At 49.0% G+C, this 23942-nt stretch overlaps 1 protein-coding gene across 2 annotated transcripts in view; it reads right to left on the reverse strand.

The window, feature by feature from the left end:
- Positions 1-23942, reverse strand: part of CHD2 (chromodomain helicase DNA binding protein 2) — a 57939-nt gene that overhangs the window by 19952 nt on the left and 14045 nt on the right. The window contains exons 3-19 of one of the 2 annotated variants that reach the window (XM_009899023.2): positions 20930-21137; positions 18223-18309; positions 11802-11863; positions 10169-10291; positions 9701-9850; positions 8318-8451; positions 7438-7663; positions 6594-6694; positions 5886-5930; positions 5552-5727; positions 4782-4906; positions 3973-4189; positions 3548-3637; positions 2303-2493; positions 1253-1441; positions 587-749; positions 106-258 (exon numbers count right to left, since the gene is read on the reverse strand). In XM_009899023.2, the coding sequence (XP_009897325.2) occupies positions 106-258; positions 587-749; positions 1253-1441; positions 2303-2493; positions 3548-3637; positions 3973-4189; positions 4782-4906; positions 5552-5727; positions 5886-5930; positions 6594-6694; positions 7438-7663; positions 8318-8451; positions 9701-9850; positions 10169-10291; positions 11802-11863; positions 18223-18309; positions 20930-21137 (2440 nt within the window). Of the gene's footprint in view, positions 1-105; positions 259-586; positions 750-1252; positions 1442-2302; positions 2494-3547; positions 3638-3972; positions 4190-4781; positions 4907-5551; positions 5728-5885; positions 5931-6593; positions 6714-7437; positions 7664-8317; positions 8452-9700; positions 9851-10168; positions 10292-11801; positions 11864-18222; positions 18310-20929; positions 21138-23942 lie in introns of those variants that run through there. The other variant, XR_008462656.1, reaches the window with a different exon arrangement.

A 23942-nucleotide genomic window follows, 5' to 3' on the forward strand; every position in this document is an offset into this window, starting at 1 on the left:
CCGGCCCACAAGCCCTGGGAAACTCATCGAGTGCCATCGCCCAGGCTCCCTCTCGGTGTCCCTGGAGCCTCTGTGAACCCCACTGCTTTCCACACTGTCTCTCACCTGAAAAGGGTAGTGTTTGATAGTCAGGTACTCTGCCAAGATGTCCAGCATCCTCACCATCTGGGAGAAGATCAGCACCCTGTTGCCTCTCTCCCGCAGCCTGGTCAGCAGCTTGTCCAAGAGAATCAGCTTCCCACTGCTCCTGACCAGAGACTGAAGGAGTAATGGTCATTCCAGCTGATGCCTTCCAACTTTACCTTATCTACACAGAGGTGGCTCTTTTGGGGCCATGCTTCTCCTGTACACCTCTAATCAAATCATCTGGATTTACCCAAAGGCCACACACAAAAGCACCTCCCACAAAGCACTGCCTGCAGTACAAGGGCACAGCAGGACATTCAGGGGCTCAGCCTTAGCTGTGAGGACTGTTTCTAATGGAAAAGCAGCAGAAGCTAAGGCTCCACCAGATCTTATCTTGGTGGGAGGATAGGAAGAAGGGGAAAGCTAAGAAAAACCAATAGTAACCAAAGGCACTGCCCACCTGCAGGGTCTCAAGGCCATTCTCTCTCTCATTTTCCTCAGGAGGTTTAATAAGGTAGCAGTGGTTGCAGCACTTTTTCAACTCCATCACAATGTTCAGGAAACCAGATGTGCTCCCCCTCGTTCCCTTGGAAAGAGCTTTATAGTTTCTTGTCAAAATCCACCTACAGGCAAGAAAGTGAAAACTCTAAATCCTTCCACAGTGCACAGTGGGCATGCTGGAGCCTCAGAGGAACAAAACCTGCAGGAGTGTCTTGTTCAGGCATCAATCAACTTCCCTCCCTCCATCTCTCTTCACTTCTAGAGGATACTGTTGGCTCCTGACTAGAAAGCCCAACCTTACTTTCCTGTTGATATTACTACAGTTTAATATTAAACAGCACCACAGTTCTGTGGGGAGCTTTCCTCTCCCAGGAAAGACACAGCCTCTGTCCTCCAAAGCTGACCAGCTGAAACACATCATTCTACACCACCATCTCCAGTGGCCTTAGAGATGTTTTTTCAGAAGGAAAAAGATCAACTACCCTACCTGAAACTCCTACTGTGAAGCTCCTGGTACTACAGGTGATGCCTGTGACATTGCATTCTGAAGGCCACAGTACACTGAGCACACAGAAAGATGTGCCCATTTCTCCTGGCACTCCCAGTAACTTCAGAAGTGACTCACTTGTAATACTGCTTCTGCAAAGCAGACATCTCCACACGAAGGATCTGCTCCACTTTGGCTGGCAAAGATTTCTCCACATCCTTCTTCACTCTGCGTAGGAGAAATGGCTCCAGGACCTTGTGAAGGCTCTGGTAGCCATTCTCTCTACCTTTCCCGTGATCCTCTTCAAAATCCTCCCAGAACTCAAACCTAGCAACAGAAATGAGAAGCAGAGAGGGTCAGAATACCTCTTGTCTTATCACACCACACAGCAGCTCCTGCCCTGCTGCACAAGACACATCATTGCCAATCGTTTCAAGGCAGAGCACAGCAGATTTAGATGGGATGTTAGGAACAAGTTCTGCACCATGAGGGTGGTGGAACACTGGAACAGGTTGCCCAGGGAGGTGCTTGGAACCCTTTCCCTGGAGATATTCAAGGTGAGGCTCAACAGGGCTCTGGGCAACCTGATGTAGTTGAGGATGTCCCTGCTGAGTGCAGAGAGGGTTGGACTGGATGACCTTTGTAGGTCCCTTCCAGCCCACCCATTCTGTGATTCTATAGTTTGTCAGTCAAACATCATTTTAGTGAGTTTTGGGACATGCCTGTCTTAGCCTCAACAATGCAAGACAGCACCTTTTCTTTTCAAGAGAGCAAAACATTTGTGATAATGTGGACAGGAGCACAACCAGCTAAGACAGCACTGTCCTTGAGCAATGCTCCCATAAAATGGCTGGGGAGTTTGGCTGCACCACAACATACTGCAAGCCTCAGAAATGGTTGGGATGATTGCTCAAAACAAGTTCAGCTTTTTAGAGGTGGCTCTAAGACAGCTCTGAAAGGCATGGATTAGGTTTCCCCATACAATTTGCTGCCACAAATACTCCTTCTATTAGTCATTTAACCTCTGGTTTTCCCTACCAATGTTTGCACCGCTTTCATTGCTTCATTCCCACTGAGTTGAGCCCAGGGATTTAATGTAGGGGTTTCTGCCACTCTGCACTCCCTGGAATCTATTTACCAGGCAGGAATGGCCACAGAGGGATGTGGAAGGACCACAGGGGCACTTACTTCTCCGGCATGATGAAATGCAGCAGGGACCAGAGCTCTTTGAGTGAATTTTGAAGTGGGGTGCCAGTGATCAGCAGCCTGTGGTTGGACTTGAAATCAATCAATGTCTTGTAGAGCAGAGAGTCGTCGTTCTTCAAGCGATGGGCTTCATCCACGCCCAGGAAGGCCCAGTTAATACTGCCCAGAACGGCCTGGAGCAGGAGAAGAGAACAAAAATGGGACCCAAGGAGATGCTGGCTCAGACAAGCCCCACCACCTTGCACATGCTTGTGTCTCCATGGCCAGAAAGCACTGCAGTGTGTGCTTTCCAGGATGTCCTGCTCCAGCCCTGGTGCTGGACACACCACCAAAGGAGCTGGGCCCACAAGAGTTTCACTTAACAAAACCCGGGACCAAGGTGCCTGCGCTGCTTTGGCCTCGCTGGAGAGGAGAGCTGACCATCAGCCATGCTGGGCAGAACTCCTGCAGTTCACTGGGCTGCTTTGTCCTCTTAACTAGGTTAAAATTAAATCAGGCCAAACCTGCCCTGCCTGCTCTTACAAGTGACAAGAGCACCACAAGAGTGCAGAGCACAGGAGAGAAGACACTGCAGTGAGTGTCCTACATCCCCTCTGCATTTCTGGCAAGCAAACGTAGCTTCATGTCCTCTGTCACTCCTCTGGCTCTCCCCTTTGTAAGCAAGAGAAAAGCATCAAGAAAAGTGTGTCCAGCAGGTCTAGGGAGGTTCTCCTCTCCCTCTACTCTGGAATACTGTGTCCAGTTTTGTGCTCTCCAAGTCAAGAGAGACAGGGATCTGCTGGAGAGAGTCCAACAGAGAACTACAAAGGATGACTGGGATTGGAACATCTCTGCCATGAAGAAAGGCTGAGGGACCTGGGACTGTTTAGTCTGGAGAAGGCTGAAAGGGGATCTTATTAACAGCTATAAATCTCTGAGGGGTAGGTGTGAGGATGAAGGTGCCAGGCTCTTTTTGGTGGTGCCTAGTGACAGGACAAGGACCAACATGAGGAGACACTTCTGTATGGTGAGGGAGATGGAGCCCTGGAGCAGGCTGCCCAGAGAGGTTGTGGAGTCTCCTTCTCTGGAGACTCTCCAAACCCAAACCCCACCTGGATGTGTTCCTGTGTGACCTGCCCTAGGTGATCTTGCTCTGACAAGGGGGTTGGAGTTGATGATCTCTGGAGGTCCCTTCCAACCCCTACCATTCTGTGATTCTGTAAGAAACATCCTTGGACTACTACCCACCTTATCCTTGAGGAGGATCTCATATGTTGTGATAAGTGCATTGAATTTCAACCTTTTGGACTGAGAGTGGATCCACTCATATTCACGGATCTGTGAGAGGAGACCAAAGTTGACACTCAGTTCACACTACTGAAAGGGATGAGTTAACAATTGTTGTTCTGGTGTAGCTGTGGCCAGAGACTTCAACCAAGTCCAAGCCTCTGATGTTCAAGGTGCCATATGAGGAGCTCAGGGTGCCCAAGGAGCAGTTCATTTTAGTGCCCACATGGTTCAGTTGTGTCATCCAGCCTGCTGCTGTGATAGTGCCCTCATCCAGTGCCCTCATCTGCCAGCTGAATGCAGCATCTCCCCAGTGACACCACTACAGTCCCAACAGTTGCTTTCCTCATCACCAGACCCCACACCCTTTGCTTTCTGATACTCACCATGTTCCTGCTCATCAGGTCTCCGATGTAAACCACCACATTTATCTCTGGTGCCCAGACTTCAAACTCTCTCTGCCATGAGGTGAGAGTGGACAAGGGCACCACCACCAGGAAAGGGCCGTAGAGCTGATGCTGATGGAAGAGGTACGACAGGAAGGATATTGTCTGAATTGTCTTGCCCAGGCCCATTTCATCAGCCAGGATCACACTGTTGTTCCTGAGAAAGAAGAGAACAAATTTAAGTGCTGTCTGAGTGCATGCTTTCACCACTGCTCACTTACTGTGCACCAGCAGGAAGAGCAACCCAAAACAGGGACAGAAGGGGAGCAGTGCAAAGACATTGATCTGAACCCTGCACATAGCAAGGAACTTCCAAAAAGGAACACTCCAAACTGGCAGGCAAGGACAAAGGCTAAGGAAGAGGGGAGTCAGTGGCCTGATTTTAGAAGGACATCTCTCAAAGGCTTGAACAATGTGTAAGCATGCCAAGATAGGAACCTCTTTTTTTCAGTGAGAGCAATGGAAAATAAAGGCTGATACATGCCATGCTCACACAGCAGCCAAATCCAGCATGTGAGCAGGCCCAGGCAGGCAAAATGGGTTTTGGTTTTGCACAAGACTTCTCGAGTTCATGCCCCAGATAGTTCCTGCTTGCAGCATCTGCAAGGCAGCTGGGCACAGTCACATCTGAAATCCTGCAAGCTGCAGAAGCAGGATGAGTAAAGACCTCACTTGAACACCATAAGGTCAGATCCCACTGGGGCAAACACCAGGAGACAAAATGCCTGTCACAGAGCATCTGTACATACTTGCACCACGAGTGAGCAAGCCAGTTGAGGCCCTCCAGCTGGTAATCTCGCAGCTCTAGGTTCTCACCACCAATGTAAGAAGGTTGTTTCTTCAGGGCAACAAACCTTGGCCTCTGCTTCAACACCTGGAAAAGAAGGTGCTGTGAGCCCACTGAAGAGAAAGACCAAGTAAGGCTGAAAATCCAGCACAGAATGGCTATCTGCTAATTTGTTCAAGTCCATCTACATTTCCCTAGCCAGTGCTGATGCTTGCAGCCCATCAAACCACTCCACAGTGTTGTGCTTTGCCTGCTGTCCTCTGGTTCTGACAACCAGGCCCCTGAAGAGCACAGAAAGCTGAACATGAGATGCAAAAAGCTCCCCTTCGTTTTTTTTTATCCTCTTGTTTTCCCTTCCATTATCTCTGTCCTTTTCTCCACTACATCAGCACCTTGCATCCTTGCCCAGGTATGGCTTTTTTTTTTTCCCATCCAACTGACATTAAAACTTTGCATTTCTGCAGAAGCTCCATCTGAGGAGGAAGCACTTTGCAAGATTAACTAAGCCTCCCACTCCCCAGGGGGACATAATGTTCTCAATGTGCCCAGAGCAAATGAAAGCAAAAGGGGGTTCGTGTCTCTGCCTTCTGAAGTGCCATACAAGAACAGCAAGCAACCACCGGTGGGAGGCTGGGGAAATGTTCTCTGACATTTATCCTGACAAAACTTCACCTTCCCACTGCTTGTGTCATCAGCCAGCAAGAGGAAAGGAGAGGAGAGAAGGAAGCAAACCTTGCAGTCCCGGGTCGGAATGGTTTTGGAGTTGTTCCGGTTGTTGAAGCTGTCGATGCAGTGCTGGAATTTCTTGCTGATCAGAGCCTCATCCTCCCAGCTGCACTCAGCATAGGGCAGCCCCATCCACTTACACAGGTATTCAGGGTCATTTGAGGATGTTTTGCGACTGTTTGCTGCAAAATAGGCCATAAGAGAAATGAGCCTCAGCAGCTGCGGTTGTGCGGCTGAGCCACACACGTGGCTCACAGGGCAGCCTGAGCCACCCCAGCGACCACAAGACAGGTCTGGGCTAGCAGAATAAGCTCAGAGGAAGCAGAAAATGCTCCTTTACCTGGGAAATCCGAATGTCCCATTGCAGACTTGCTGGTCTTCACAGCTGTGTTTGGAGACAGAAGGGAAGGAAGAGTTTGGAGCGCCGGCCGCCAGCAGAGGGAGCAGGGCAGGCAGGCTGCCGCTGCCTCGCACCCCAGCGCTTGTGTAGGCATTGTGAGGGGGTAGGTTAAGCAGCAATCCGAGCCAATTCCCAAAGCAGCTGGCTGCCAGCACCTCTGACCCGCAGGGCTGCGGTATTACTGAAGTGCTCAGTAAGCCCTGATTTTATTTTCAATATGTAATCTTGAAAATCTAAGCCCTGAGCTGCCTTGCACTCTAAACACGTCCTCAACCGCCTCACGCGAAGCGGTCCTCACAAAGCTCTGAGGCTGCACTGCTGCTTTGGCTGCAGACCCCTGGCATCCAAAGGCAGGAAGGCAAAGAACTTCGGCAGCAGCTTCAACATCTCTTTGGAAACTAGTTATCACCTCATACTCCAGGCAGGGAGAGTGATTTGTATGGCCTGTAAGCACAAATCTGCAAACACGGGTGTCTTCTGCTCAAAGCCCTGAATGTCACACACTGCACTGCACCTAGCACTAGTTGCTCTCCAAAGGTACTGGAGGAGGGGGAAGAAGAGAGCACCATGCACTCACTCTGCTATCACCAGAGATTAAAGTTCCCACATCTTACTTCACCCTTTTGCAAGAGTGTTGGGTTCACTTACCAATGACTCTCTCCACTATTTGATACTGTTTGTTCAGCTCTGAAGCTAGCTCCTGTTGGCAGTTGAAATATTCTATGTCTTCAGGTGACACTTTGCCCAGCCTGGATGCAAAATAAAAAATCCAAACCAAAAAAACCACTGTAATGCTTCTGTCATATGCTTAGAGGCCACAGATGGAAACTCTACTTTCCTGCATGGTTCTGTCATTGAGACAAGCCACTGAAGCAGACTACTGCTTAGATGATGTCTCCTAAAGCCTCCTATCATTATAAATCATGACAGAGAAGCCAGCGTCTCAGATGTTCATGCTCTCTCCCTGTCAAATGATGCCTTACTCTGCTGCAAGCATCAGTTTCCAAACCAGGCTCAGAGACTGAAGCTGCTGCTCCAGCTTGCTCGCTTGGGAAACACACCACAGCTCCTCCCCTCAGAGTTCCTGGGGAGGTCAGGCACAAACTGATGAAAAACTTGCACAGAGACAAGCCCATAATTAACAGGAGTCAATAAGGCTGCAAAGCCCACATCTCACTTGCTGGGCCAGGTACATCTGAGCACCATTCATGTGTTGCCAGCTAAGGAAATCTCAAGCCTAGGAAGTGGCAATATTGTAGATTCCATGCCTCTTTCTGTGACTTTCAACACCACAGCCACAGACATCCCCTTTATGAGGGGGGATGTTCCTCAGCAGGCAGAGAGAGATGTGAATGTTGTGCACCAAACCCCAGTGCTTTGAATGCAACTTGCTTTGCAAGAAGAAATCAAACATCTTCTGTCAGGCCTCTGCAAACCCCTGGCTAAAGAACGCTTTGCCCAAGGCCAAACGACCCTTTGGAATAAAGCATACCACTGCTTGATCTCCTCCTCTTTCTTCTTGAAGTTCTCAAGCTTTTTCAGGCCCTTCACTTTCTGCTGCTGCAGGGACTCCTCGCTCTCCCACGTGCTGTGGATGTATGACCAGCCTTTCCATTTGATCAGGTACTGAACCTCTCCCTCGTCCTTCTCGGGATCGAAGTCGGCGCTGGGGTTGCCGTTGGCTTCGGTCGCGTACACTGTGGTGGAAGCACCAGTGGCTGCACGAGAAACCAGCCTGCAGTCAGTGCCTTTGTGACCAGGCACTGGACAGCAGCTGCACTAGGGCAGAAAGTTATTTTTCTAATACATCTTTTGTGTCAGCACAAAGGACATCCTACAGATCCTGCAAGCCACTAAGGCAGGCAACACAAAAAGTTCTCCCTGCAACAAAATCTTTTCCAACCTCTCCATCAGAAATGCTTTAAATATAATTGAAAGGTCTCTTGCCAACATTCAGCCACCATTCACTTTGACAAACCCCCTTTTGTCGGGCTCTGAGAACAAAACAGCAGCTTTATTTTCATCATGGCTTTGTCAATGGAGCTATGAGAAGTGACTCTACTGGAAGATCTATTCTATATCTCAAAGAAGAGAAGAGCAAGAATTGCAGAACAATGAAGGCAGCTTTCATGTGCCTGCAACGCCAAATGAAAGCTGCCAAGCACATAAACTTGACATTGGAGGATTTTCAGTACTTAATTTTACAAAAGCTGCTAGAAGACATAAATAAGAGGCACTGAGCAAAGGGGGAAGAGCACTGAAACAACCCTTGGCCCCACTTTGAAGTTGTAAAAGCACTGCACCGGCTCAAGAGAGGCTGCGAGTGCACGTGACTGACATCAGCAATAAAGGCCTTTTCCAGAGCTACACACCTCCTTTTTTCCCAAGCCTGATGTCCAGGACTTTCTCAATAGTTTCACTGTTGTCTTGTTGTTCATCAGCTCCTTCCCCAGTCATCTCTATCAGGTCATCAGAATCCGTCTCAAAATCATCATCTTCTTTGTAACTGAAAGAGGTCAAAACCAAATTGGTCCCAAAGCCCTTGGCTCTTCCTAGTCCAGACACACACAGAAGGGCATGGAGTGGAGCAAGCCTTCTCCAGCGTTTTCCCTGGGCTCCAGTGCATGTCCAGCACATGCATTTCCTCAGCTAGCCAGTCAGTGTTATTCCCTGAGACACTCAGATAGCTACATTTGATCAGATAATCACAGAATGTTAGGGGTTGGAAGGGACCTGCAGAGATCATCCAGTCCAACCCCCCTGCCAAAGCAAGATCAGCTAGGGTAGGTCACACAGGAACAAATCCAGGTGGGGTTTGGAGAGTCTGCAGAGTAGGAGACTCCACAACCTCTGTGGGCAGCCTGCTCCAGAGCTCCATCACCCTCACCATACAGAAGTGTCTCCTCATGTTGAGGTGGAGCCTCCTCTGTTCCAGCTTGTACCTGTTGTTCATTGTCCTATCACTGGGCACCACCACAAAGAGCCTGGCAGCTTCATCCTGACACCCACCCCTCAGAGATTTATAGACATTGATCAGATTCCCTCTCAGCCTTCTCCTCTCAATACTAATTAAGATTAACACTCTAACTCATCTATGTATTTTTTTCTGACCTTGGCTTCATGAGGAGGTGGAACAATCCCTGCAGCAGAAGCAAGACCATGGACAGTGGAAGATTTTAACAGTGGAGGTTGCAGAGCATCAAAAGGCTGCACGGGTGCCTACACTGCCCTAGGAACTACATTTCTTCTCTTTGATGAACCACTACAAAGTATTCTTCAGGTGGCTCACTGCAAGTCCCTTGTTAGGACAGCCAAGAGATGAGAAGGTATATTGGGGAATGGATAAAGCTTCAGCTCCACCATGTCTCAGTGCTCTGTCTCAAGGCATTGCTCATCAGCCAGTCTCACACAACTGGTCCAATCTTTCACAGCTCCTTCTACTCCTTTTTATCTATTATTTGCAAGCTGTAGTCTCAGAGTGCTTTAGAAATATTATGAAAAGCTCCTCACATTTCTCTAAGGGAGCCTGGTAAATATTTCCTCTTTTACAGACAGCAAAAGAAGGCAAGGAGAAGTCAGATGTGCACAGAATGAACCAGTCAAAAGAACCTCTTGGACAAGAGATATCTGCAGGGCAGGGGAGAGCCTCTCTGCAGAATACACAGGGACTCCGTGCCCAGAGCAGGGAATTTGGGGTGCCCCTCTCCCCCAGGCATCCAGCTCCCATCACCCAGCATCCCCACACTTTCTGATACCTGACATTCTTGGAGGCCCTTCGTCGAGTCTGTCTCTTGGGGGTCTCATCATCTTCGTCGTCATCATCATCTTCAGATGACTCTGGTTTCTTTCTCTTCTTGCCACACTGCCGCTTGTGAGGCTTTTTAACACTGGTCTTGGCCACTGTTCTACAATGAGAATTCATAAAATCATAATCCAGCACATTTCACCCAAACATCCACTTCAACAAGTCGTTAAGGAAGCAGGAATCTCAAGTGTCAGACTCCCAGGGCTTTAGTCTGCTCTAACTGCCATGGAAACCACTGCATCACTCGCTGGAGCATGAAATGGGGAGACAAGAGAGTAACCAGCTCCTAGATTTACTAGGTCATAAATAAAGGTAATACTGCAGAAAAACTAAAGGCCCACATTCTTTAGCACCAAAGAGAAATCACCTCTCCAGCACAGGCAGAAAAAAGAGACCGCCTGAACCACCAACTCCTTACCTTCTTTGGGCAGGTCTCCTCGCTTTAATTTTCTTGGGTTCAGGCTCACTCTCTCCACTGGTGCCCTGTTCCCCTCCATCTTCATCCTCCTCTTCACCAGAGATCTCTCTTTTCCATTTATTTCTACAGCCAGAAAGGTAGGTCAGGAAGGGCAACTGTATTTCAGCCCAAATCCCTGGCTAAGCTGACACCCAAGCCATACTAGCAGGCCATAACCACGAGCCAAAGGTGCAAACTTCGCCCTCGGTTGTTCGGTGCAATAGCTGAGGGATTTTATGGCGTGATTCTCTGCTTTTAGCAAGAGGCCTGAGTCACCTAGGGTTTAGTTCACACACTGGCAGTCTGTCTCAAGTGCCTGTGAACACAAATTGCAGCAGTGCCTGTGGCAGGGTCTTGCTTCTTACAACTGGGTGGGCAAGGGCTTTGGTTTATTTATTTTTCTTTTCCCCCTTCTGCTTTTCTGAAATGAGCTGTAAAGATCTTCAAGAGAAGTGCTCACTGTCACACATGGAGCACAAACCACAGCATGCTCAGTTACATGATCTCCTCCTAGCCTGGAAAATGGAGCAAAGCAGCCTCCTGCCATCTAAATTCAGGCAATTAAAGCTTCCAAGCATGAAACCAAATGACATCGTGCCCTTCGTGGAAGGAAGCATGTTTGCTGTGGGCAATTCAGAGCAATGCTGCAGCTCCAAAATACCCTTTGAAGGAGCAAGAGAGGATGTCCTCTCTCCAAGGGGATGTGGAGATTACTCTCCTTGCTCAGAAGAGGCCCATATTACCACAGCCCTCCCTGTGCCTAATTAGTTTTCCTCCTGCACTGATGCGTGCAACTGAATGAAAAGCTGAGAGACAAGAAACAGAAGAAAGGGAGCAGGAATTGGTGGCTGTGTTTAAAGTTTTCTGCAGCAGGCATCTCACAGTTCAGTTCACTGCAGTGTGTGGAAAAACCTTAAAAATACTAATTAGATGGGAAAAGGCAGTAAAATCTGACTGCAAGTTAACTCAGCCACAGTGATCAGACACCCAAAATATCCCCTGTGGAAATCCTTTTCTCTTAGCAGATATCACTGATAAAACCAGGATGGTGACTTGGCATTTTATTCTCTGCTAATCAAAGAGGTGGGAGGGAAAGAGACTGAACTATTTTAGGAACAAGTTCTTTACCATGAGGGTAGTGAAACACTGGAACAGGTTGCCCAGGGAGGTGGTTGAGGCTCCATCCTTGGAGATATCCAAGGTGAGGCTCCGACAGGGCTCTGGGCAACCTGATCTAGGTTGAGGGGGTTGGACTGGATGACCTTTGGAGGTCCCTTCCAACCCAGAACATTCTATGATTCTATTTTAAGTATCTCTGAAGGAGAATAAGTAGAAGGACTAAGAGCAGTAAGGGAACTTGACTTGCTCAGATTCCATCACAGGCAAGGAGGGCAAACAGGAACAAAAGCAAAGCTGGGAAACTGTATCCAATGTTCACCCTTCAATTTCAGTCACCCAGAGTACTACCACTGGAAATACTAAACAATTTCTTTTGCAAGCTCTCCAAGCTGACAGCACCTATCAAAGAACCCAGCTGTGGAGAGCAAACCAAACCAAAGTGCCACCATTCCAAACCCTCTCCCTAGAAACTTACGGTTTCTTCATTTGCTTCTGGCCTCTTCTTTTTGGGCTCTCATTTTCAGATTCACTACTTGCCTTCAATTGAAAAGAAAAAAAATCAGGTTGTAGGCTTCAGCTCTGGACTCTCTCTCTTCAAGGATGCAACTCAAACACATGCAGGTGGTCTGAGCTCAGGCAGAGCCCCACTGCTCTTTCACTGCAGCTCAGGAAGGAAGCTTTGGTGCGACTGTGCAGGTTCCCAGCACCATTCCCTCTGCCCTGCCTCAGCTGCAGGGTCAATGCTGCTGTGCTCTCAGCATGGAGAAGGTACCTCTCTGCAGAAAGGCTGGAGAGCTCTACTGGAACATCTGTCCTGGAGTTCCTGAGCTCAAGATGCACGAGGCTGCAACCCCCCTACCCCTCATCATCAACCTCCAGGACCTGGCAGATGCCATCTCAGCAGTGGCAGTGGCCAGGCAGACCTGCAGTGTGTGCAGCACTCCATAGATTACAAACCCACAGGTGAATTTTAGTCACCAAACCTTGCCCTGCAGCCTAGGGAGAGCTCAGCTGCTGGTACCTCTGCCCACGGTGCAAGGCCAGCATCGCTTCTGCCTGATGTCAAAGACCCAGCCAGGCTGCAGCATAACTTTGTGCTCTCTGGCCAGCATTTGCAGGGCTTGCTGCAGTGCTAAGGCTCAGCTATTCTACAGGCCTTGGAAGTGAGAGGGCAGTGGCTGCATGTACTCTGGTGAGCACCCAGGCCTCCCACTTCAGCAGGTGTTTTCAGGTTCAGTTTCTGTGACTGCAGAAACTTTGGCAGCCACACAAACGCACCACGATCTCTGCTTTCATTACAGACACTTTCTATAAGGAAGGAAATGCTCAGAAAAAGGCAATGTTCTCATCACAAGAGTGTCCCTGCTCCCCTGAGGACCTGACTGGGTCAGAGCCATGCCCCTGCTGCTTTCCTCCTAATCCTCCAGTCTCCATCAGTGAAGTCTCTCTGGCTAAACAGATCAGGAGATATTCTGACTACCTGCTGTGCTATTTTAAATGTGGGTGTCATTAACTGCTACAGACCAAGATAGCTACAGAAAAATACCCTTAGGCAGGCTGGACACAACTCCACTTTCACAAAAACTAGTCAGCTTAAAAGCAGATTCTCACCCCTCAACCACTTTGCCTTGTACACTGGATCCAGAAAACTGGAAGCAGTAATGTGAGGTTTAAAAGGGAGTATCAAAAGGATAGAAGTAGCCTCCAAACCTTGCTTGCTCTACACACTTACTGGAAGCCCTTCCACTTCATTGTGTTTTCTGTAGCACTAATCAGCTCCAGCTGTAGGCAATGCCTACCCAAAACCTCAGGTACCTGAGTTTGCCACCTCCTGCTACACCCGCCACCACCCCCCTCCTGGACACAGCTCGCAAAGCTTACCAGCAAGAGCTGCTCACACAGTTTTGTGAGAAGGTGTCAGCTGCCACACGAAAAAATGGAGGCTCTGGAGAGCCAAGGTCCACCCCTCTGCTTGCTTTAGTTCCATTTTCCAGCTTCCCTTCCACCAGCAGAAACTTCCCTCTTGCTTGTGTCCCTGTTTCCATTGAAAGACATTGATACTCTGCCTGCCACATCAGTCCAGCAGCCTTGCTGAATTTTAGATGTGACACAGGAACACCTTTTGCACCATCTCTTGCTCTGAATGTCTCTTCCACCACCTGTCTCACAGCCCTGCAGGAGATCTCATCTCCTTCCCCAAGTATCCAGGAAGCCAGCGACTGGCAACCACCGGAGAGCATCCCGCCTGCCCTTGCGACATAAGCCAAGCATTCCCCAGGGGTCAGTTTCAACAGGCAACGTTTCCAAAGTCCTCAGTTTTCTGGTTTCATCTCTCTTCTGCCCTCTGAAGCACGCTGCTTTGTCATGCCAATCCTGGCATGTTTTTGTGAGAGCTGCCCCTCACAGCATGTTTACTTTCTGCTGCCTTTTGGCAAAGCCCAAGCAAAGAGAGGTGGGTCTGTCTTCTGCTCTACGTCAGAGAAGATCACACCTGGAGAAACCCAAACAGAACCTTTGGCTCTTTGAAACTAACTCCAAAAGCTTTGCCAAAATCCCACCGTAAAGTCTCCAGTATCCATTCTCCTAATGCCTCTGCTCTCCCCCTGCTCTCTCTACAAAGCCAATGTTCATCTCTTCATGACTCCTCTTTCCCTCACTTCTTCCTGCCTTGAAAAAATGTAACTTGTGACTGCAATTCAGCTGCCTTCAGTTACATCTTTCAAAGACATCATTGTCTCTTTTGGCTGCACGTCAAGGCCAGCTCCATCTCCTCTGACACAGCCAGTCCCCAGCCTGAGTCATCTGCCTGCCTTGTGCTCCCACACCCTCCCTGCATGGATGCTGGGAAGCGCTGCGCCTGCAGCAGCCACCTGTGACTCAGCCTCTCCTCACTGCTCCCTCACCTACCACTGACCTCTGTCTCACCAGCTCCTCCTGTCATGCTGCCTCTGCTGTGCCAAGCTCCAGTCCCTGGCCAAAAGCTGCCTTTCACCATTTCATACAGAACTACTAATTGATTTTTAAAGAAATAAAGCAGAAGCACATTTTAGCAACCTCTTAATTCTGCTGAAATCCACATTTCAGGATCCAGCTGCAAAACTCTATCCTGAATTCTATGCTGCTTCTCCTTCTCTGGAGACATTCAAAACCCACCTGGATGTGCTCCTGTGTGACCTACTCTAGGTGATCCTGCTCTGGCAGGGGGCTTGGACTCAATGATCTTTGGAGGTCCCTTCCAACCTCTAACATTCTGTGACTTGCTCAAATCAGCCCAAGGGTGAGATTTGCACCTCTGCCTTGGACTCTTGTTACACCCCATTCTCAACATCAACCCACAGGCTCTGCCTGGTGGTCAGTTCCTCACTTAAGGAAGTGCAGATGACAACCAGAGAGCTGGGAGCGTGCCAGGTCCAGAGCATGCAGCTGAGGTGCCAGCTGCACTGCAGCCTGCCACTCACTGTCACCAGGAAGCAGCCTGACTGGGCAATCACCTGCAACTTGAATCTTAGTACTGTCACTTCCCTCAATGACTTGAGCTAAGATGATACAATCCATCTCCAGGCCCCACCAGAGCTTCTGTCAGCCCAGTGAGATACTGGGGAACACACTGCTCACTCTCAGAGCCTAAGTACCAGCACTGGCCAAGTTCTACTGGGCTCAGGCTGCCCCTCTGGGGTGCTGCTGCTGTGGCCAAGGGGAAAGGTGACTTGCCTTCTGTGGTTCCCTCTTTCCCTACCGTGACAATCACTGTTCCAAGTGGACTAGGAACTGGCCTCTTACAATTTGCTTTCCCCAGCTCCAGCTGAAGGGATCAGCCTTCCCCCTCCATGCCTCACTACCTCCTCCCATCTAATTTAATCTTCTTCTCTCCCAGCACACAAAGTGTGCACACTTTTACTCAAGTCATTATCTATGGAGCAACACTGTACAGAACATAATGATGCTGCACACACAGCACCAAGCAGAGCAATGCAGCAGCAGCTTTCAAGTTCTGGTCATACAGGTTGTCCATGAGTGTCCTCACCACTAACCCAGGGCAGGAGAAATGGAGACTCAGAGCCATGAGCACGGTCCATGTCAACCTCCTGAGCTCATGCTGCCTACTAGGAGAGATGAAATCTTGCTTACAGGGAGGCAAGAAATAGTTCAGACTGAAGTTGGAAGGGAGGATTTGCTCATTTCAGGCTTCACAGAAGCCAAGCTCTAGTGCTGCTGAAAAGGTGGAGAACCTCAACTCACCAGCTTAGTTTTATTATGTCTGCTGAACTTCTCTCTCAGCAATCCTAGTAGCAGCACATGAACTTTGAGCAAAGACACGAGGGACAGCGCTGAACAAAATGTAAATGAGCAGAAGCTGGTTTTCAGTAATCAAACCAACTCTACTCTGGGAACACCTCTGATGTGTGACTTGTGGCTTCTCTCACCACGCCATTGATCACTGACTTCAACCTCAAACTATCCTTTTAGTGGCAAAAAGGTTGTGTCTGCTTTGGGCACATTTATTTCTCAGCTGCCCTAGAACACTCTACAAGGCACCTGGCTCTGCACGTCTCACTTCCCCTGGCTGAAACCTGAGGCTGATTTATGAACTGCAAAGAAAACACATGGGGCAAGTACTGATCTGACTACAAAATTCACACGTGCTCTTACTCCTGGAGACAGCCCTGAGCCCTCCCAGCAGCTCTGTACCCCTATGCAAAACTGCCCTTTCACTTTGATTTCTGCCCTTGTCTCGGTATCGATCACCATTTCCACCCTCTCAGCTGCAGCTCAGAGACCTACACCGCACGCTTGGAGGCCTCTGGGCAGTTCCCAAGCTCTCAGAAGGAAACAATTTCTAACACAGAAATAACCCTGCCCAAACTGCTGGTCTCAAGAGGACAGAGCTGAGACCGAACAGTGCCCCCAAGACTGAACCACCTCCACCTACGTGCCACCTTCCCCCACCCAGGGTGAGTCACGGGGCAGCGTGGGGGGAGGTGTGATGATGGCTGGTTCTTGTTCTCTGAGCCTGCCAGCAGGCTGCCTGGGCGATGCTGTTTGCTAACACTGCAGAGAATGGTTAGGGAAGAAGGCAATTAAAAGCTCCTAGACACTGTGCTGGAAGTCCCAAGCAGCAAGCAACAAGAGGAGGTCACTGGCGACAGGCTTAACCCTGTAAAGGTAAAAAGCAGTCTTCAGAGGTGTCAAGCGCCTTGGGTTTCTGCCAGCTCCAGCAGCAGCAAGGAGTGCTCAGCACCATGCAGGCTCGAGCTATGCTAGCTCCTCCCTCTGGGCGTTTAGGTCTTCCAAAAGCAAGACAGTCCACATCCTCCTGCTCTTTGTGAGGCCCCAGCACTGTGCTCCTGACACGTCACACCCTCCGTCAGACTCTGCTGCAGACGGGAGTCGCCCTACAGGGATCAGTCAGCGTGGCTTTGGGGGGAAAGAGAGGGGAAGGGGGGTGTGCCAATTCTGCTCCTTTTGGCTTGCTGTTTCACAAAGGGGGCAGTGGGATCATTTGGAGGAGTTGATTTTTCTGGGTTTGGGTTGGGTGTTTTTTTTGTTTTTTACAATATTTTGTGGTATAGCAAAGTTTTTTCCATCTCAGATCGAGTTAACGTTTCGGTTTTTGAGTCGGTTTTGTTGTTTTGGTTTCTTTTAAAAACTTTTTATCGTACCTTAAGTAGTAGGAAATAAAGGTGTTGAAAAAGCAAACAACATTTGCAAAACCACGTAATATTGTAAAACAAAAAAAGATGGGACTTACCTGAGCCCCTAAGAGGGCACTCGGGGCTGCAGCGGAGCTCTGTGGTGGGTGTGACATCGCCGGCACAGTGCATGCCAGGGCATCGCACAGAGAGGCGGCCGGCGAGCCTGGCCCTTGCAGAACTTGAAAAGGAAAACAAAAGCTAAGTCAATGACGTGCCCCCAGCCCCTTCCTGACCTGCTGCTACGTGGGACGTCCAGCACAGGAGTCTGAGGGGGGCACAGGCGGTGGCGCAAGGTTCGGAGCTAAGGCAGCAGAGGAAGGAGCCGGAGATGTGTGTGCGCCGCGCGACTCGCAGCCCTCCAGCATCCAAAGGCGCGTTTTGGAAGCGAGGCACAAACATCCTGACCGTCACGAGAGCGCCTCTGGGCTTTTGCTCTGCTCAGAAACTGCCTCTCTTATCTTCAGGTTCCCAACAGCGTGTTTTTGCACCTAGCTGTAAGCCCCAAGCTTTACTTTTGGCCTAAGCCTCTCCCTCGTTTTCTTTCCCCTCTGCTACAGCTACCCAACCTTTCTGAAGACCTGCAGCTGAAAGTGCAGAAACTCTGTTAGATGCAAACGAAGGTGGCAGCTTAATCCTGCATCTTCTGAAGAAAAGGAAGGCTTGTCTGCCAGGCTCTGACCACCATCACCTCCAACTGAAGCATAAAAGACTCCCCAATATTCACTCAAAGAACAGTGGATGGTTCATACAGCTGAACACACACAAATGCAGCTATCAGCATGATCCATTCCAGGATGGGCAACAATGGCTCTTTTGTTGGGACGAGGTGTTTCTGGGAAGTTTCCTTTATTCCTAGTTGGATTTGTTGTGTTTTGGTGTTTGTTTTGTTTCATTTTGGTGGTTTTTTTTCCACACAGACTCATTCTCTCCAGGATGTTTCTACAGCAGAGCATGACTTGCATTACTCCCCATTGCAGCAATCAGATCAGTGCATGCAGATCTCAGCGTCCCGCTGACTCCAGAGCTCTAGGGCCAAGCAGATCCGACTGGAGGACTGAGACCTTAACTGTAAACTCCAACATCCATGCATCAAGCTAGGACTCAGTGGTTACAAGGCAGTGCAAATGAGACCTGCCTTTGCTCTTTGGGACTGCTTGGTTTGCTATGTTCAGTAATCTCTCATCTTTTGGTTGTTTTCCTTACCTCATCTTTTATATTAAATCGCGACGGCTCTTGTCTGCTTCGGTTTGACCTCCTAACCCCATAAACATCAGGATATTCTTCCCACATCTGCAAAATAAACAGACCATCAGAGGGCCTGCTTCATCCTCCTTACTTCTGACATTTTAGAAGTTTGATGGTGAATGTTCTTGGTTTTTTTAAATAAGCATAAAACCATTAGGGAATTAGCAACCAGCATAGGGACACTTTAAAGAACTGGCTGAAAAGGATTATGAGTATTGGGGGATATTTGGTAACACTCTAAAGCACTGTGTTTTATCTCAGCTTTACAGTGCTCCATCTTTCCATCAGGGTAAAAGTTACTCTCCAGCTCATCCAGGCTGAAGGAGTGTTGATAGCCAGTCCTCTACAAGCAAAGGTGCTGCAGGTAAGGCAGCAACACCTTGCATGTGGAATGAATGGACCTACTAACTCATAAGGACTGTCCACTGTTGCAAGCAGCTTCCATCACGATTCCTTTCCATAGGGAATAGCTCATCAGCTGCCTGACATCGCCAGCAGCACCTTCAAAAGCATATTCTGTGGCCCAATCTGGCTGACAAGGCAGAGGTGCTGCAACTTCTACTCCTGAAGGCACTGATGCAAATGTGGCTTGGCAGTGAAGGACACATGGATGTGCAGAGACAGCTACTGGGAATGGTTGTGCTCCATTTGCTGTAACCAGGCCCTAAACAGTTTACACAGTGTGTAACAGTGTGCACTTGTTCTTGCTGGATGGACAGGAGAAGGGGGAGACAAGAACCGATGCCTAGAGGGTTATGAATGCAGAGCTGTGTTGGTGACACAGGACACCGGAAGATTCCCTGAGCCGATACAAACCACCACCGTGCCTCTCCAACACCTACACCAACAATCCCTCTCTCCCTCAGCAGAGCTTATCCTCTTACAGCTTTCTAAACTCATTCCCCTTCAGCTTCTCTCCCTCCAGCCCTCCCATGCCTCTGAAAGCCCCTGGCAGGAACAGGAAATCAAAACACACTGCCAGATGCTGCAGCAACTCGGGATTGAGAGTCTGATGAATACAAGGCTCCATCCCAGCTATTCGTTGTGCTACTGTTAAAGGAGTAATAGGATAACACTGCCACAGACAGATTGCAAAGGTGTTTATCAGCTGGGCAGGGAGATAAATTCTCATGAAACAAAACCTCAAAATAGTCCCCAAACCATCTGAAGAACCTGACACGAGTTTTGGATGAGGGATTTACTCCCATGATAAATCTGAATAGCACCCAACGCAAATTAACCTCACTCTCATGGGTGTATCCAGACAGAAATACCAAATAAACAATAATATCATAATTAATTGCCTTGGTTATTCAAGGGGAACAGGTATCAACATGTCTAGGTAAGACCCAGCTAAGGAAAACACCCATTAACAGAGAAATTAATGAAGGGAGAGGCCTTCTTATTAGAGGGTGCCCTGACCTTTTCACGTTTCATCCATGCTGTGTTACTCCCTCACAGGGTAATTTTGATGTTTATTGTTAGGGACATGCTCTCAGGAGCCCAGAGGAAAAGAAAACTTCCTTCAATCTCTGCTTATCAACCATAAACCAGAAATATGGTGTCACCACAGTTGCCCTACAAACACATCCTCCCTTGCCGGTCTGAACACATGAGATTTAGCCATGACCCAAGCTGGCAGCCTAACGATTTGTGAGAGAGAGAAGCTGTCAGTAGAATTCTTTACTTCTCCCTTGCAAGTACATGGGGAACACAGGCTGCAAGCACTGCCCTTCCTTCTCGGTCTTTACATGCACAGCAACCTTCTCCATACAACTCTCTCTCATAAGCAAGCTGCGCAAGTGCAAACTATAGCTAAGAAGAACAGGAAAGTTACACACCACAAACAAACAAACAAACCTGACCTAACCTGATTTTCTTCCCTCCGACTTCACCAACTTTCTGTCTCCAAATGGGTAAGTCAGCTCCTCTTTCCCACCTCACACTACACTCTATTAACTCAGGTGTCTCCACCCCTCAGGTAAAGCAGACACCCAAAGCACAGCTCTGCACTGGGGAGGTGCCAAGCAGGAGGACACCACACACATCAGACACTTGCAATTCCTTTTCCTCCTGGGAAGCACCAGGGAGAGGGCAAACCTGGCTATTTGAGAGGGATATTGCTAGAAGTTAGCTGGGAAGCTGCAGGGAAAAAACACAATAAAGAACCACTATGCTTTTATCCTCTTCCTCTTTTTTTTTCCCATTGCTTTTTTCAAGAAGGAAGACAGTGAGAGAAAAATCCATGTGGTCCAAATCCTAGACAAGATTTCTCCTGATCATATATTACATGAGTAAGCTTTACTGCCTCTGAGGGAGAGAAGACACAGGGGAAAGACAAAGAGACAGAATGAAATGACAAGGCTGTGTAGTGGTGACAGCTGTCTGCATCTCGTTTGCACCAGTCAGTCCCATCACTATCTACCTGGTGCCCAAAGGGTTGCTCTATCAAACACACAAGCTCCTGCTTGCAAGGATGACACCAGCAAGGCACTACCACAGACCACAGCCAGCAATTGACTTGGGGATACCAGAGTTTGGAAGCTGTTTGGTCAATGTGCAAAAGGGCAGGGAAGTTGAAGATGGCTTTGTTCATGTCCTGCTTTCTGCCCTTTCAAGGTGGACACAGGAGTAACATGGCTGTGCAGAGCAGCAGGGGTGATACCTTCTTAACATCTGCTATCCTTTCCTTCTTAGAGGCTGGTTTTTCTTTGGTTTCAGGAGGGGTCTGCTGGGATTTCGAACATGTTGATTCACTTTCGGATTCAGATTGACTCTCGGAGGACTCCGAGCTGCTGTTTGACTCGCTGCCCTGTTCACTTTCAGACTGGCTTGCAGAGTCAGAGCCAGAGGCTTCTTCAGATGCCGAGTGACTGATGGTAGAGAAAGAAGACATTACATTTTAACTGTACTGACACAGCCTAGAAATATGCAGCAAGCAAACCTGAGCCACGTCCAATCTACAGCAAGAGGCTTGGCACAGCCCAAACACAAGTGTGAACTGTGTGGCTCCACACAGATCCCCTGCACTGGCACACTGAAGCAGGAGCAAATCCTTCCCAGGACAGGCACTGAACACACAGGTGGGAGTGCAGCCTCCAAAATCACTGCCCAGTATCTTCTGCACAGACTTCTGAACAATCCTGCTTAATTTCTGAAAGAGACCAGCACCAAGAGTGTATGCATACTACTATACATTACAGTGAATATCATGCTGCTTGCAGAAAGAATACATTCAGCAACAGAGCAGGAGAAAGGAGCTTACACAGGCATGTGCTGGGGCAATTCCTGATTGAAGGATTGTACCAATGCTGGGCAGACTGCATTCCTCAGGTAGTAAATAATAAGAGAGTAAAACTTCAAATAGGTGGGTTGGGGTTTTATTTCTTTAGGTTACAATGGGTTAATATACAGAACATTCACTTAAATGCAGGCTCCTGCATAAAACGAGAGGCCAAACTATTTCAGGTGGCCAGAATACTCCAACAGCTTTTTGCCCAATCACTCCAACATCTACTTTTTTCTTTGTTTGTTTAAAACCCAATTAAACTGAAAACTCACTGCAAAGTGTAACACACAAGATAGTAAAGGAGCATTACAAATCCCACTCTGTCACACACCAAAACTTAGAGTGACAACAAGGAGACTGCAGGAGGTTGGAGCAAGGAGTGTTGTCTTTCCAAGCCAGCTGCTGAGCTGCAGCTGGATGCTTCTGTATTATTTAAGGGCATGCAGCAGGTAACACCACGAATAAAAAGAGACAGGAAACTTTGCAGAGGGAACCAGAGTTTTAATTTGCTTCCTTTTGTACGAGAGGACAAAGGTAATGAGACGTGTTGAAGGCTGTGCTGAGATTTCACCATTCGAGAAAGAATACAAAGACAATAAGAAGAGGGCACGCCCCAAGCGGAGGTACAGAGAGTCAGGCAGCAATCGATCACTGGACTCGGCTGCTGCTCACAGGTCCAGCCGTATGCAAACAGGGCTCATTAACACCGCGTCAGCAAGTTTTCTGCTCTCAGATAAAGCCTCCGAGGCTCCCTGAAGAACCGGAGCGGGATGGCCCCGGCAGCTCTGCAGCGGCGGACAAGGGCTGAGGTCCCGGCTGCCGTCTCGCCGGGAGCGGGCAGAGGGCAGCAGCCGAGCAGGGCGGATCTGGCTGCAGCAATCCCTGCGGCGCAGGGCAGGGCGCGCCGCCAGGCTCCCGGCCGCCATTTTACACCCGGCCCTCTTCCACCATCTTGAGCGTCCCTTGCGGTGCCAGCAGCTGCTCTGGGGCCGCACAAGTCCTGCCGTGTAGGAGCGTAGCATGCGCGGGGGGGGAAATGGTAGAGAGTGAGAATTTTTCAGGCTGAAAGACTAGAAACTAGGCTTTCTCAGCGTGGAGGGTGAATGAGTGCATTGCTGGTTTCCTTGTCCCTGCAGGGTTTCAAAGGAGATGTAGGTGTCACATCGCTTCCTCCTAGCAGGGCTGGAAAAGCAAGTTGAACTTCCACCCTTCCAGGCCACCCAGGGACTGCTGTCTCCTGCTCTGTTCCACTGCTGACGCCCTCCATCACGTCCTTGCTCGCCTGCCGCCCTGCAGCTCCCTGAGCAGCTTCGCATTGAGCACATCCACACAGCTGGCGTCTGCTCCCAACGTCCCACTCAAAACCATCACCTTGCCCCCAGCCTGCTTACAGCCAGTGAAGGACCTTCAACTGCAGGATGCTGAGTGTTACAGGCTTTGTTTTCAACACAACCCAGGGCCCTTTATTAGCAAAGGCTGCCACACCACTCGAGGGAAGGATGCTGCTGCAGCAGCTCTGGGGACAGCTGGTTTCCACAGGCAGGGCTTGGCAGGACACCATCCCACACAGCCTGCTGCAGGGATGGAGACCTGACCTCCATGAAAAGAATGTGATCTGGAGGCATCCAAACCTCTACTGGCATGGTCCAAAATGGCAACACCAGGCTCCTGCTGAATCCTGTTGGCATCCCATGTTCCCCAGCGATGCAAGAAAGAGGAAGACACTTTTCTTTGATCATATTTATTAGCAATAACTGGAATAAATTATAACAGCCCAGGCTAGACCGAGGCCAGACAGCTTTGGCAGTATTTGTTTAAGGGCAGAGCAGTAATTACTGGTCTCCCATTCTGCAGCTCTTTTGTTTGTCAAGGCCCTAAGCTTTACTTCAAGGGCACAGGGGCAAAGCCATTCCCACCTATCAGCAGCATGTGCTTTATCCACTGGACACTAATTCTGAGGTGTTGGTTGGTTGGTTAGTGTTTTTTGCCAAGATGTGAATGTGTTATCTGAAAAGAGAGCAACTTCTTAGTGACAAGATGGCACACACATCTACAGGCATCCACTCGCCTTACTGAGGATATCTGAGCAGCGTGTCTTTTTGAAGGCTGTGACAAATAATTCTTTTTAAGTAAACAACCTGCTACCAAGGCAGAAGGATGTGTGCTTGATAAAAAGACAACTTAAAAGGCTAATTCCATAAAGTAATCCTATCACCAGGACACAGGAATCACTCCTTCCTTCACCATGGAGTATAAAGGATCTGCAACATTATAGATCAAGTCAGGCCTTACGCTGTACATAGCTGGAGATTTAAGTCCTCTTTTCAGAAGCTATTTTGAGAATATGCCCTGCTTTAATGTACCTAAGTTAACAGCCAGGCGAAACCTA

The sequence above is a fragment of the Dryobates pubescens genome, chromosome 17, assembly GCF_014839835.1.
Source record: "Dryobates pubescens isolate bDryPub1 chromosome 17, bDryPub1.pri, whole genome shotgun sequence".
In the NCBI taxonomy this organism is placed as follows: domain Eukaryota; kingdom Metazoa; phylum Chordata; class Aves; order Piciformes; family Picidae; genus Dryobates; species Dryobates pubescens.